General features: G+C 32.4%; 1 protein-coding gene across 1 annotated transcript; it reads left to right on the plus strand.

The window, feature by feature from the left end:
- The first annotated feature begins 9,461 nt into the window (after nt 1–9,461).
- KUP3 (K+ uptake transporter 3) lies at nt 9,462–14,120 on the plus strand. The gene is made up of 9 exons (XM_047318130.2): nt 9,462–9,647; nt 10,079–10,319; nt 10,423–10,668; nt 10,812–10,862; nt 10,966–11,226; nt 11,407–11,459; nt 11,829–11,943; nt 12,033–12,287; nt 12,802–14,120. Exons 1-9 carry the CDS (start codon nt 9,603–9,605, stop codon nt 13,887–13,889), a joined length of 2,355 nt encoding a protein of 784 aa, XP_047174086.1. The 5' UTR covers nt 9,462–9,602; the 3' UTR covers nt 13,890–14,120.
- The last annotated feature ends 436 nt before the right edge of the window (nt 14,121–14,556 follow it).

The raw sequence follows: 14,556 nt of genomic DNA on the forward strand, positions 1-14,556 counted from the left end.
GCATAAATGATATTTTTAATGAGTCATCATTCTCTACCGTTATTTTATGTATATACACTTATATATATAAAAGAAAAAAGTTAGATATGTTCACACACAGATTTAAAAGAACTATACTCAAGTCCTCAAAATTATTTTTTAGTTATCTTTCTTTTGTCTTTATAAGTTCCAGCATTCATATAGTTGTCTAATCTCATGAAAAGCATTGTTATAATTAAAAAAAGACGTACTTCAGCTAAATAAACTTTATCAATCATATATTATTATATAAGAATTTCTAATATTATAATATATAAAACCCATTAAGCATTCAAGATTTGATAACATCTTAAATATTGTATTAAAAGTAATAATATTTGAGACTAATACATGTTTTGCTATATTTATTGTGGCATGCCAATTATCATCTACCTCAATTTCCATTGAAATTGGCTACTCAAATCTAATAAAGTAGTTGTTTGCACACCTGTCGAGTCTTCTGACTTGTGTTTAATGAGGCGAAAAAACATTCATATCTTTATTTATATAATTTAGATTATTTTTAAATGGTTAAATATTTTATTAATATGTTTCATACCTTAATACTCATGCTTGTAATAACTACTATCATCAATCATCTCACTAATATAATCACATTTATCGGATATATTACTTACAAACTAATACCCTATAAAATAACATTTAGACTATAGAACACATAATGTACTTTAATCTAATATTTTTTCTAAAAAAATATTTTGAATATAAGAAAAAAATACAATTATAATATATTGCAAATCTAAATGTTTTTAATCAAAGTAACATAGATTTTGTAAGAGATTTCAATTAATTTGGTTGCTTAAAATTATAAAACAATATAAGGCATTCAAATCCTTGAATGACTAAACATATTTACTTTTTCTTTACTGTCTAAACATATTTTTAAAATATAAAAGATAATAATTTAATTTTTTTATACAAAAAATTCATCTAGATCTGAATTAAAACTAAATAACACGTCTAATTTGAAAGTTTAAAATAATGAATTTATGAATTATAAATTTATAGACTTTTTATTCTATGTTGTTTATTTTTGTCTTTTTTTTAAATGTATGACTTAAATTTATACTTAAATTCTACAAATTATTTATTTCCAATTATCTATTTCTCTTTAAGAATCAATATATATATATATATATAATTAAATAAAAAAAAACTTTTAGTGTGAATTTTATTATAATTAATTTAATATTCTCATATTTTGGCTAAACTCTGTGTCGTGTTTGAGACTTTATCCCAATGTACTACAACGAACTACTTTATGAAATGCTATAAGTTTTATTTTCTAAGAAATTGATAAAATTAATAAATAGATTATAGTTAATAACTATATTAAACTATATATTATATATTTTATTTAACAACATAATAATAAATATGATATAAAAATATTGATTTAAATAATAACAAAATTACAACATATTGAACTATTTAAAAAACTCTTGACCATTAGATATGAAAAGATCCAACAATTAAAGATGGAAAGGCAAAGAGGCATCATTCTTGCATATAAAAGGATAGTCATTTGAACATATGAAAGTTATCCACTCATTCCTCTAACGATACATCCATTCTTTTAAGAGACTTGTTCACTTTGTTGCAACATAGGTGTGTCGTTCTCTAGTGTGTCCAACTTGTTAGCTAGTTGTGTGTGACATAAGTCTTAGCAACTAGGGGAGAACGACATCCTCATTGGGGGCATCATCTTCCAAAAATGGTCCTATAGAAGGGGATGAAAGTAAGTTTGTCTCTCAATAGGCCGAACATGATCATCCCACTAAGAAGGGGATATGATTGGGTAGATCTCAATGTCCAAGGGTATTTTTCTAAGTATAAGTGGTCTTCTTACATCAATTGGTATCATAATAGTATTTATATGTTCGAGGAGCATGTCTCTAACGAGATAGTTTCGTTTGACCAAGTGAGTGTCATTGATAATGTTTTGTAATGAAGTTCTCATCTTTGTCTACGAATATAATCATTGTCAATGTGGACCAAAAGACGACTCCATAATGCTACCTAGCTAGTCTCTAGTTGTTGATTCCCTAGCATACCTCCAACAATGTTGAAAAAGCAAGCATGATCGATTTAGTCTTAGAAGGAGAAGGCCTAGATCCTAGAGTAAGCAATGATGTCAAGGTTGAACATGTTGAAGATACCAATTTTTTTCCTTTACAAGAAGGAAATGGTTTGAAGATGGGAGTCACTATGCAGGGAAAGTATGAGAAGGTGATAAGAGATGTGTTAACGAAAAACATGTGATTGTCTGCCTGGACGCCGACGAATTTATCGGGTGTTGATCCATGAATAGCTTGCCATAAGCTTTCTATATTCAGATAAGCCAAGCCAGTATCCCAAAAAGTTAGGGGAAGAAAGGAGATTGGCCACTAAGGCCAAGATAGAGAAATTGTTTCAGGTAGGATTTATGCGAGAGACACGATATACAACATGGTTGGCTAATGTGATCTTGGTAAAAAAAGGTTAATGGAAAGTGACGTATGTGTATTGACTAAACAAATCTCAACAAGGCTTGCCCAAAGGGATGTCTACCCTTTATAAAGCATAGACCAATTAAATGATGGGGTAGGAGGGTATAATGTGTTAAGTTTTATCAATGCTTACTCGAGATATAACCAAATCCTATGGCGAAGGGAGGCAAGTTAGAAACAACTTTCATTATTGAGGAAGTAAATTACTATTAAGAAGTCATCCCTTTCAGCCTAAAAAATGCAGGGACAAGATATCAAAGACTCATGGATAGGGTATTTTGTGATCTCATTGACCGAAGTGTGGAAGTATATCTCAACAACATGGTGGTGAAGTTTTTCTCACCATCCTAGAAGGCTAAAGACTTGGTTGATGTTTCCTCGACTTTAAAAGCCTACGGTCTGAGGCTCAATCCAGAAAAGTGTCTTTTGAGTAGATAGAGGAAAGTTCTTGGGTTTTATGTTGGCCTATAGAGAGATAGAGGCAAGTCTTGAAAAATGCAGAGTCGTTATTGAGATAAGAAGTCTAGAGAACATAAAGGAGATCCAATGATTGATTAGAAGGTTAAAAACCATATCTCACTTCTTGTCGAGATTAGCAGAAAAAACGAAGCCTATGATGAGGTTGTAGAACAAGTTGCCCAATTCATTTGGGATTAAGTCTGCCAAATCAAATTTGATGAAGTCAAGGAAGCTTTGACATTTGCTCCAGTATTGCGAAAATCGGATACATCAAAGCCATTGTTGGTTTACATACTTGCAACTAAAGAAACCATCATCTCAACCATTATCCAAGAGCATGAGAAAGAGCAACATCCCATATACTTCATAAGCATAACTCTCCAAGATGATTAAACCTAGTATCAGATGGTAGACCAAGATCAATCAATGCCATAGACCGAGATCCATACTGGCTAATGATCGATTTATAGTTACTTGGCATATCAGTTCGAGTTTAATTAAGGTTCCTTGTTGAATTACATATTAGACAACATGATATAGTCTCTATTTATTTGAAAAATACATCAAATTAAGGAGAAGAAGTGCCTAGAGACTAAAAGAAAAGTAAACTTCATTAATAAGCCACAAATGAGACAATGACTACATATTTCCCTCCCATACATTTCAATTCTAAAATAAACAAGATAACTACTTTATTTTTCAACATTAACTTCTTCAACGGTGGAAGCAGGTTTGGGAGATGAACTCAAGTTAAAAGGAGTTCCTTTGTTCTCGTTATCTTCCTCGACATCTTCAATATCATCCTCAGCAACATCAAATGCAGACATATCGGCCAGATGAACCAGAGTCTTCTGGTGAACATTTTTGTTCACATCAAAGTATTTGTCATTGACATCGATGTGTAAAGGAGCACTACTTGGTGAAGTGATTTCTTAAAGCCTTTTTAATGCTTAGATGCCACTAACTTTTGGCTTTCCAACAACTCCTCAATTACGCTATCCCAAGCTTAGTTCTCTTCAATAATTGTCTTCTTATCCTTTTTTCAATTTTCCCTAAGTCTCCAAACAATAATTTTTCCAAGAGTTCAGCCTCTTATTGATTTCTAACCGATCATTTTCTCCTTCTTCCTTCTCGGCTTTCATAGCCATCATCTAGTTCTTTAGCTTGGCCAACTAATTGGCCATCTTGATTTTTCTCTCATCCTCTATCTCCTTTTTTTAGCAAATCAAGGATCAACTATGATATTTAAGGAACGCATTAACAATTTTGAAGAGTTTTTTCTCACTAAATGCGCCTCTTCCTTAGATAAGGATATGCTTATGTTTTTCTACATATCTATGTTGGCCATCAAAGACTTCCATCTTTTTTCTTGTTCTCGATAACAATCTTCTTATTCAGGTTAAAGGAGACATTATTCTTTCAAGTCTTAGCTTCAACTAGCGACATGATTCCTACAAGCATAGAAACATATTAAGATAAGACAAAACATCGGCCATAACTTCACAAAGAAAAGAACACACTAAAAAACATTAAAATTACCGATGAAATATTATCGACGAAAATAAATATGTCAATAAATTTGAATTATAAAAAAAAATGTATCCATAGATTTCAAAATTTTAATTACAGACAAATTTTACTGACAAATTTATTATCAACAGATTTTTCCATCAGTAATACATATTTTATTAGCTGCAGATTTTTTCGTGAGTAAATTTGTTAGTAATACATATTTCATTTACTGACAAATTTTTCGTCAGTAAAATTTATCAATTATTAAAAAATTTAAAATGTATCGGTAAAATTCGTCGATAGTTTAAAATGTTTATTACATCGATAAAAAGAGCAATTTTTTTTGTCCTAATAGCCTAATAGGTGCATAAGTGGTAGAAATGTAGACGTTTCCTTCTTCGATCTTCTTCTTCACGGTGAGGGGGTTTCTTCTTTCTCAATGTTTGTGGCCATCATAGATGCTGCAACGCCCACCGTAGGTGTGCTTGGGAGTCGCACTAACTCGCGGGAGCTAATAATATTACTGATGTTAGTAGCGTTGTACTTCTCCTTTCTTGCATAAGGATTTCACCATATTCCTTCTTCTCCACCATTGTCATATTGAGACAGTTACTACCATACCTTTTCACCATTATCGTGACTCACTATCACACCTTCTGCTTGTCACAGTCACTCTATAAAATTTTCTTTTTGTGTGTGCTTATGTAATGGTTTGTTATTGTGTGTGTGTGAATATTGAGTGTGTTGTAATTAGAAGAAAGTGATAATAATAATGAAGAAGAATGGAGAATGTGATTTGGTTCTATTAAGCATTTGTGTTAATTGAGATCATGAGTGTTAGATTGATGGGAAAATGAAGATGAATTGGAAAAATAAAGGAAGAAGAGGAAGCATGGAGGAGGAGGGAGATTGACTAGATCATATTATTTATCGACGAATTTTACCAACAAAATTTTCTATTGATAATTACCAATAAATTTTACTAATAGATGTTTTCGTGGATAATTATCGACAAAACATATTCTATTTGTAAAATTTATCGATGAGAATTTTACTGACAGATTTTCTGTCGCCGATAACTTTAATTTACAAACAAAGTTTAAGCTTTATCTATGGATTTTTTTTACCGTCGATAATATCAATTTTTCTTGGAGTGACATACCCAACACATTGGTACTAGGATGCGTGGAAAGGAAGATTTTCACAATTCACCGAGTAGGAAGTCGACGAGGTAATTCATCCATGTATCTCAATATAGTCTTATCCTCTTCTGACATGGAATCTCTTGGTCATTTAAGATATCTCAAGGGATCTCGTGTCCAGTAAAAAGAAAATTTACTCTATTTGTCAGCGTAGAAGCATTCTCGATCAGAAGAATCTACTACCAATTTGAATAAATAGATTTTAAAATTCTTAAAGGATGAAGAGAAAGACTGGAGTAAATAGGATCTCACTTACTCAACTGAACTAACTCAAGGGATCTCATTTTAAGGAGGATACAAATACCTAAAAACTTAAAGGAAAGACCAAACATTGAGTTGAGTTAAGTTGGGTAGGAACCACATTTAGAATATATAACAGTCCTATGATAAATTCATCTAACAGAAGACAAACATGTACGCATAAAAAAATAAACATATTTTATTGTATCTGAGAGTTGAATCAAATTTGTCAATTTCTTTACTGGATTTGCATATTAAAGAACTAGATCTTGAAGAAGAGTAAAAAAAAATAAAAATAAAAGAGTATTTAATCATCTCAAAAATCCTGCCCTAGCCATCAATCATCACCAAATTTTAGCTAACAACTCCAAAAACTCAAAATGTTTAAAAAGAAACCCCATTGCATTTACACAGAGGAAAAAGTAGAAATTTAAGAGAGGATATAAGAAAAGAAACTCGCCTAGTGTACCTAAATTTTAAACCCTAAATCTCCTATTTATGTTTACTAAATTGAAGTTGAAATATTTCCATGTAAAGGGAAGAGAGTTACGTTTCCTTATGGTTTTAGAAAAGGAAAAAAATGAAAGTTTGAGAAAAGACAACATAAGAGACTAATGTAGTTCTAGAAAATAAATATGTACTTTTGTACAGATCACTTTCCAAGTCCACTTTGCCTATTTCTTTTCTTTATATTGTTAACTATTCTCAGCCGAACATATTTTAAAGCGTAAAAAGCAGACAGAGTGTTATTACTATCATCTCTATAAAGCATATGTCACATTAACATATCATTAAATAATTTAAAATTGAATATAATTTGAATATAATTTATATTTTTTATTAATTAACTCATTTATTTTTCTATACTCAGGTCCATAAAAATGTACTAACCTTCTTTGTGTAATAAATTTTATTTTATGTTGTTAAGGAAACACAATAAGAACAAATGAAAACCTGGAATGATAATGCAACAAAATACTGTTAAGAAAAGAATTTTATTTGAATGATTACAAATAAAGTAAAATATTTGTATTATTACCTCAGTAAAAGTTAAATAAAATATAGCTTTTAAAATAATTACTATAAAACTTATAAACCTATATCCACGTTGACTATGCGCTGTGGAAGGTTAGTTTGCAAGTCATTTTTTTAAGTACTTGCTTGAAAAGATATAACATGTATATAATAAATATATAATGAATCACACATTCTACCATTAATAAGATAGTAGTTATGAACACATTTCAATTACATTTTTTACAAATTTAACAAAACAGTAATAAAAGAAATTCATTAGGCGAATAATAGAGAGTACCCACAACAAACCTCAGAGGTAACTAATTCCAGTTTTTTTTTATATATATATATATATATATAAATGGAACCAATTTATTTGAAACCTTTTTCCATTAAAGTTGAAAAGTTGGAAGAAAAGTAAAAAGATGTGAAAATGGAGCAATTTTTACGTGACGAGCACGAGTTCGTAATTTCGGTCAACCGGTTGAATAGGTGACTGGGGTTAAAAAATTGACACGTTTCAGAATTCTATTTTATTGAACCCTAAATTTCATTTCAGAATTTCCTAATATTATATTATTACATTTTACCAAATTCCATGCATAAAGGCCTAAATCATGCTACATTTTAACTCTCAGCATGTCATGCTTTAAAAAATTAACACATTAATCTCTCACCTGTGCAAAAACTTAACCCTGTTAAGTAAATTTAACGGCAAGAGTTCAATAACGATAAGGGTTCAATTGATTCAAATTAGCACTTTTAAGAACTCAATTGAAAATTTAAAAAAAAGATATCAAAATGGGAAAACCCCACAAAAATAAAAACAACTAAAGGATTTAAATCTAAATATAACTATTATTTTTCAATACCATATCTATGTATGCTACCATCCACGTACAAACTTACTTAAAATTCAATCAAAGTTCATAAATATATATATATATATATGGAATAAAATAATCAACATACTTCCTATTATTTACCTATAAAATAATAAAAATAGTTTATTTTACGTCCAACCATACTTTTTTCTAGTGAAAAGGTATAAAATGTTATCCGATAATAATTTAAAATATTTATTAACATCTAATAATTATTATAAAACCGTATTGATAATCCTAAATTTATCCATTTAAAATTTTTCAAACATTTAAAAGTGATGCATTTCTATACTAACATGCACTTCATTTTTTTAATAGAAATTAAATTATTCTTCAGGTTCTATTATTATTGTAAGTGTATGTTTAATTTGATATTTGGAGTTTCAGATTGATCGAATGAGAAGAATAAAAAGTAGTTATTTCACTCTATTCTAGACCAACTAAAACACCAATATAACACAACGTATCCTCTAAAATAACGTCACGAGCAGCGTCTAAGTCATTCATACCTACATACACATGCATTAAAACAAATCATAACACAAATCTCAGGACAAATTCATAGTCATTGTCAAATTCTTAAGAAAATAAAAATAAACTTAACTCTCTTACAAAGCAGTAATATGGTTGTAGGTTAATAGGTTTAGTTAAGAAAAAGACTAACCAATGTTTATTTCGTTGACTAACTTTATTTTTTTCGTTAAATTAACTTAACTACTACTTACATTGGGTTTGACTATTTTGCTGTGTCTTCTCACGTGCATTCAATGTAAAAGCCGTAGATGATCAAAGTTTATTCTATTAATTAATTCAGGCAAGGAAAAGAAAAAAAAAAAAAAGACAAGGTTATGACATCATGAACTGGTACATGACAACCGACTTTCCTCGTTGAGGTTGACGCTGTAATTGATTGAAAAAATAATTTAAATTTCACACAATTTTTATTATAAGACATATTTAAAAAAAATATTAATCTCTTTTTCTACAAATTGCTGGTATTATTCTGCTACTTGCAAAAGTCGGAGTTGAGATCACATATTTTCTATTTAAAGCTAAAACTGGAACATTATTGAATTTGAGTTCTAAACTAGTTACTCATAACAGTAATGATCAGCAATAACATTTAATTCTCAAATCAATGTAAAAAATATGTTAGTTAAATTATTTATTACAAAGTGCAATTATTTTCAAACCATTATCTAAAAAAAGACAAAAGCACAGTTATGTTTATAGTAAAAGAATAACTTCATTTATAATAAACTAAATAATAACTAAGTCGCATTATTTACATATTTAAAAGTTAAAATAAAAATAATCGTAATACAATATTTTAAAACGTGTCAGGGGCAGTGGGCCCAACCTATGAGATCACATAAGAAAAAAATAAAAATAAAAACAAGAACCATTTAAACTTGTAGGAGGGCTAGGTGGGGGTGTCAGTGCCATAACAGAGCAACCATGTAAGAAGCACGCGCAGGAGTGTCGCGTGAAGTAAACGTGTGCTGGATGAGGAAGGTGGAAATGACTGTGAAATTGTTTTCTTTTAATTAATTCAACGATTGGTTCCACTTGGGTTCGTTCAGTGTCTCACGCATTTCACTTCATTATTTATTAATTACACGAATCAACGAAACAGAACCCGAATTGAAATGCTGCTGTTGAACTTAACTCACTCGTGACTCCTGTGAAGAGTGAAAAACCATATCGTCTACGGTTTCTTTTCGTTTCGCTCACAGCTTCACCTTCTCTCTCTGTAGAGAATGGAACCGGAATCCGGAACTTCCGCTTCTCGGAATCCTTCTCAGGTAAGGGTACTTTTTTCCGTAACTCTTTTGCTGTGTTTTTGATTTATCAAAAGCTAGCGAACTGTAAATAGAGTTTGAAGTTCTTGCCGTAATTCCATTCTCCTTGTTTTGCTTTAGTTTTAATTGATTTTAATTCAATCACTGTCTGTCTTTGCTGCATAAGCGTGTTTAAACTCTCCTCTTTCGTAGCTTGAACAATTCCTTGATGTGTTTAATTGATGTAATTTTGCAAAAGTGTTCGTTGAATTCGTGTCTGACTCGAGTTCTTTTGTTTTTCATTTTAACAGTTTTTGTTTAATAGGTATTTTTATTGAATTTTATTTTTTCTTAGTGCTTTTCGATTATATAGGTCACTGGTTCGTTTTTCGAGTTTTCTGCTTACTTGAATTAGGAGGTGTTCATATTCGAATTATCTATTTGGTGTTTTGAAGTTGTCCTGGGTGAATCTCTCTCGGAATCTAATATTAGCATATCAAAGCTTTGGTGTGGTGTACGGGGATCTGAGCACTTCACCTCTCTATGTGTTCACGAGCGCGTTCAGGGGAAAGTTACTGGATCACTATGATGAAGAAACAATATTTGGCACTTTTTCGTTGATTTTTTGGACCCTTACTCTGATTCCGTTGCTTAAATATGTATTCATCTTATTGAGTGCTGATGACAACGGGGAAGGTATTGTGCTGATGACTTTTTTTTTCTGTTTTACATTTTTTTTCTTGTGGAAAAGGTTATGAACTTTATGAGTGTGATCTGAGTATGATACATCTGTTATCAGGTGGAACATTTGCTCTTTATTCTCTGCTCTGCAGACATGCCAAGTTTAACTTACTCCCCAATCAACAAGCAGCTGATGAGGAGCTATCATCCTATAAATATGGCCCATCTTCACAGGCTGCAGCCTCTTCTCCATTGAAGAGGTTTCTAGAGAAACATAAAAGGTTAAGAACAGCCCTGCTTGTTGTGGTACTGTTTGGTGCTTGCATGGTCATTGGTGATGGTGTGCTTACTCCAGCAATTTCAGGTAAGGCGCCTATGTTATTAATTTTTATCAGTATAATACTTTGGTAGAAATTGCCCTTGGTTTGTGAGGGCACAACTCGTTTTTGTTTGTTTATTTACATGAAGATATTAACAAGAACCTAACCCCTGATTCTTCCTCTGCAGTTCTAGCATCTGTATCAGGATTAAAAGTGACAGAAAAGAAATTAACAGATGGTGAGGAAAATCTCATTTGTTATTTTTTTGCTGTTCTTATCGTTGCCTTTCTAATGTTAAGGGCATAAATATTATATTAATAGAAATTTCATGTTGTTTGCAGGTGAACTTGTCCTGCTTGCCTGTGTCATATTGGTTGGACTGTTTGCTCTCCAACATTGTGGCACGCACAAAGTAGCATTTATGTTTGCTCCAATTGTAATCATCTGGCTTGTATCAATATTTTCTGTTGGGCTGTATAATACAATTCATTGGAATCCACAAATAGTCCGTGCTATATCACCGTATTATATCATAAAGTTTTTTAGCAAGACTGGTAAAGAAGGTTGGGTTTCTCTTGGAGGGATACTTCTCTGTATCACTGGTATGCTAGTTCTTGATAACTTCCATGTAAATTTATTGTGATGTTATGCTGGTTATTCTATACTTCTGTTCCAACTTTACAAATTTAGTTGAGCTTTTAATTTACTAGACGCTGAGACTTTTAAAACTCAGATGCTAGAGTTCATTAACTGCTTACCTTATTCTTTTGCCCCCTCTCCAGGAACTGAAGCTATGTATGCAGATCTTGGTCATTTCACTGCTTCGTCAATAAGGGTAAACTTTTAGTTTGACTGAGTTTCAAGAATCTGTCACAGAATATTAGGATTTATTTTTGTTTTTGGTGTCGAAATATGTTAGTATTGTTTGAATGAGCCTGCTTTTGTTGTAATACTCAATCAGGAGTATTTAGTTAGTGTTTTGTACCATCATATGATTACAGACAGCACGACACAATTGCCCGGTGTTATTTCTCTTTTCACTACAATTTCAGTTTTCAACATCAAATTGATCTCAGTTTCATAATTAATACTGTTTTTCAGGAAAGAATAATTGCATACTGTACATTTGCAATACTGGTAATATATCATGGAAATTTTTTGGTGTACCAGTGAGAAATTTCTTAGTATTTGTTTCCTTGTGCAGCTTGCATTTGCGTTTGTTATATACCCATGTTTGGTAGTACAGTACATGGGCCAAGCTGCTTTCCTGTCTAAAAACCTCAACTCTGTTGATAACAGTTTTTATGACTCCATACCTGGTTAGTTGAACTTTCACACTGACTTGTTGAAATCAACAACAGTGCTTTTAAATTAAAACAATTTGTTAATGATTTTGGTTGTCCTGCAGAACCTGTATTTTGGCCTGTTTTTGTTATTGCCACCCTTGCTGCAATTGTTGGGAGTCAAGCTGTTATAACTGCAACTTTCTCAATCATCAAGCAGTGTCATGCACTTGGCTGCTTTCCCCGAGTTAAAGTTGTACACACCTCAAAACATATATATGGACAGATCTATATCCCAGAAATCAATTGGATACTTATGATCTTAACTCTTGCTATAACCATTGGATTTCAGGACACAACCATAATTGGAAATGCATATGGTAATTTATTCCGACACAAGTCTCTCTCTCTCTCTCTATTCACACACTCACAGAAACACAGCTATTTGTGTCGTTACACTGTATTTCTTTTCAATGCTAATCATATATCAAAATTGGCATCGTTAGAAACATTCTGATGTTGCGCTCTGCTGTCAATTGGTTGTACACTGCTTAAGTGAAACTATTGACCCCAATTATGAAATTGAATTTATAATTCCAACTGATCAAAAGCCAAAATAGATACTTCATATGCACAGTTATTAGCTTATGCTTGTGAAACCACTGTATGAGGAAATAAAAAATCTTTTTCAATATAGAATATCTTAACGGATAGATACTACCATCATGTAAAGTAAACAGAAAGGTAGCATCCATTGCCCTTAGTATTCACCTGATCATGTCTTCTACTTTGTTCATGTATTGCATGCTTGGCAAATTCAGATTTTGTTCACATCAGACCTTGTGTTTTATTTGTTATGTGGAAGTTAATTGTTTTCTGGTATTTGATTTACAGGACTTGCGTGTATGACAGTTATGTTTGTAACTACATTTCTGATGACACTAGTCGCAATCTTTGTCTGGCAGAAAAGTGTATTCATTGCTATAGCATTTCTTTTATTCTTTTGGGTGATAGAGGGAGTATATCTATCAGCAGCATTCATCAAAGTGCCTCAGGGAGGATGGGTTCCTCTTGTCTTATCGTTCTTCTTCATGGCTGTTATGTACGTGTGGCATTATGGAACTCGTCGGAAGTACAGCTATGATCTGCACAACAAAGTTTCATTGAAATGGTTACTGGGCTTGGGTCCGAGCCTTGGCATTGTTCGTGTCCCAGGGATTGGTCTCATCTACACTGAACTAGCTACCGGAATACCTGCTATATTTTCCCATTTTGTAACGAACCTTCCTGCATTTCACAGGGTCCTAGTTTTTGTTTGTGTAAAATCAGTTCCTGTTCCATATGTTTCACCTGAAGAACGTTTCCTTATCGGGCGAGTTTGTCCCAGACCATATCGAATGTATAGGTGTATTGTCAGATATGGTTACAAGGACATTCAAAGGGATGATGGAGATTTTGAGAATCATCTTATACAGAGTATAGCAGAATTTATCCAAATGGAAGCAGTGGAACCCCAGTTTTCAAGTTCTGAAGCTTCTTCACTTGATGGGAGGATGGCTGTTATAAGTTCTAGAAACTTAGAATATGCTTCAAGTTTAATTGTTTCAGAGCAAGAGGATATTGGCGTGGACATATCCATCCCTAGCAGCAGATCTGTAACCCTAAGAAGTTTGCAATCGGTCTATGATGATGAAAGCCCACAAGTTAGAAGGCGACGAGTAAGATTTCAGCTACCAGAAAATCCTGGCATGAATCCAGATGTCAAGGAAGAGCTTTTGGATTTAATTCAAGCCAAGGACGCTGGGGTTGCATATATCATGGGGCACTCGTATGTGAAGGCAAGGAAATCATCCTCATTCCTGAAAAAACTTGTGATTGATATTGGCTACTCATTTCTGCGGAAGAATTGCAGGGGTCCAGCTGTAGCTCTTAACATTCCTCACATTAGTCTTATCGAAGTTGGAATGATATATTATGTGTAGTATTTTAGGTCTTTGATGAAATTTACACTTGATCCTAGTTGATCCATAGGTTCTATATTCCTTGTAGGTAATTAATTGTGGCCCTACTCATGGAAAAATGTATCAGAGCGTCTTTTTGGCTACGTGTTTATATTTGCTTTTGCGTCTCTCCCAATGTAATTAAATAGTTGCAATAAGGTATTAGAATTTTATTTAGGAATCAGAATATTTAAATGCCTTTCTTGCGCGTCCTTTTGTTTAGTCCGATTTTCGTTTTGTGCGTCTGCAAAAGCAAAGTGAATGGTGGGTGTACACGCAAATTTTGTTAGAAGGGTATTATCCGCCAACAAACCACCTACCTAACCTAGATTTTTAGATAGGCCGATAGGATGACGACTGCTTTTGAGCAAGACTATATCCCCTTTAAACGCACGCTATGGTTTAACTTATCGGTCATCATCGTGGCGATGCTGCAAGGTTTCAATATGTTCGGTGAACCTCATTGATTGTTCTCACCCTTTGTTTCTATGTTCGTCTCAAGTTCTCTCTCTCTCTCTCCTCTCTTTTTTTGTTCCTTTTGAAACCATGTAATCTTTATCTTCCTTTCTGAAGTTTTTACAATGACTTTAACATCTACCAACCCTTTTCTGGGACACCCACAGTTACTTCAAAAAAAGTAATGATAAAA

This window comes from Vigna umbellata, chromosome 5 (assembly GCF_029865625.1).
Source record: "Vigna umbellata cultivar VRB3 chromosome 5, Vumbellata_1.0, whole genome shotgun sequence".
NCBI classification, from domain to species: Eukaryota; Viridiplantae; Streptophyta; class Magnoliopsida; order Fabales; family Fabaceae; genus Vigna; species Vigna umbellata.

What these genes read in the sequence shown, in the direction of transcription:
- KUP3 (XM_047318130.2), top strand. Translation starts at nt 9,603, where the DNA reads ATGGAACCGGAATCCGGAACTTCCGCTTCTCGGAATCCTTCTCAG. An exon ending in TGCTGATGACAACGGGGAAG is followed by an intron (nt 10,320 to 10,422) that starts GTATTGTGCTGA and finishes ATCTGTTATCAG; the next exon opens with GTGGAACATTTGCTCTTTAT. An exon ending in CATAATTGGAAATGCATATG is followed by an intron (nt 12,288 to 12,801) that starts GTAATTTATTCC and finishes TTTGATTTACAG; the next exon opens with GACTTGCGTGTATGACAGTT.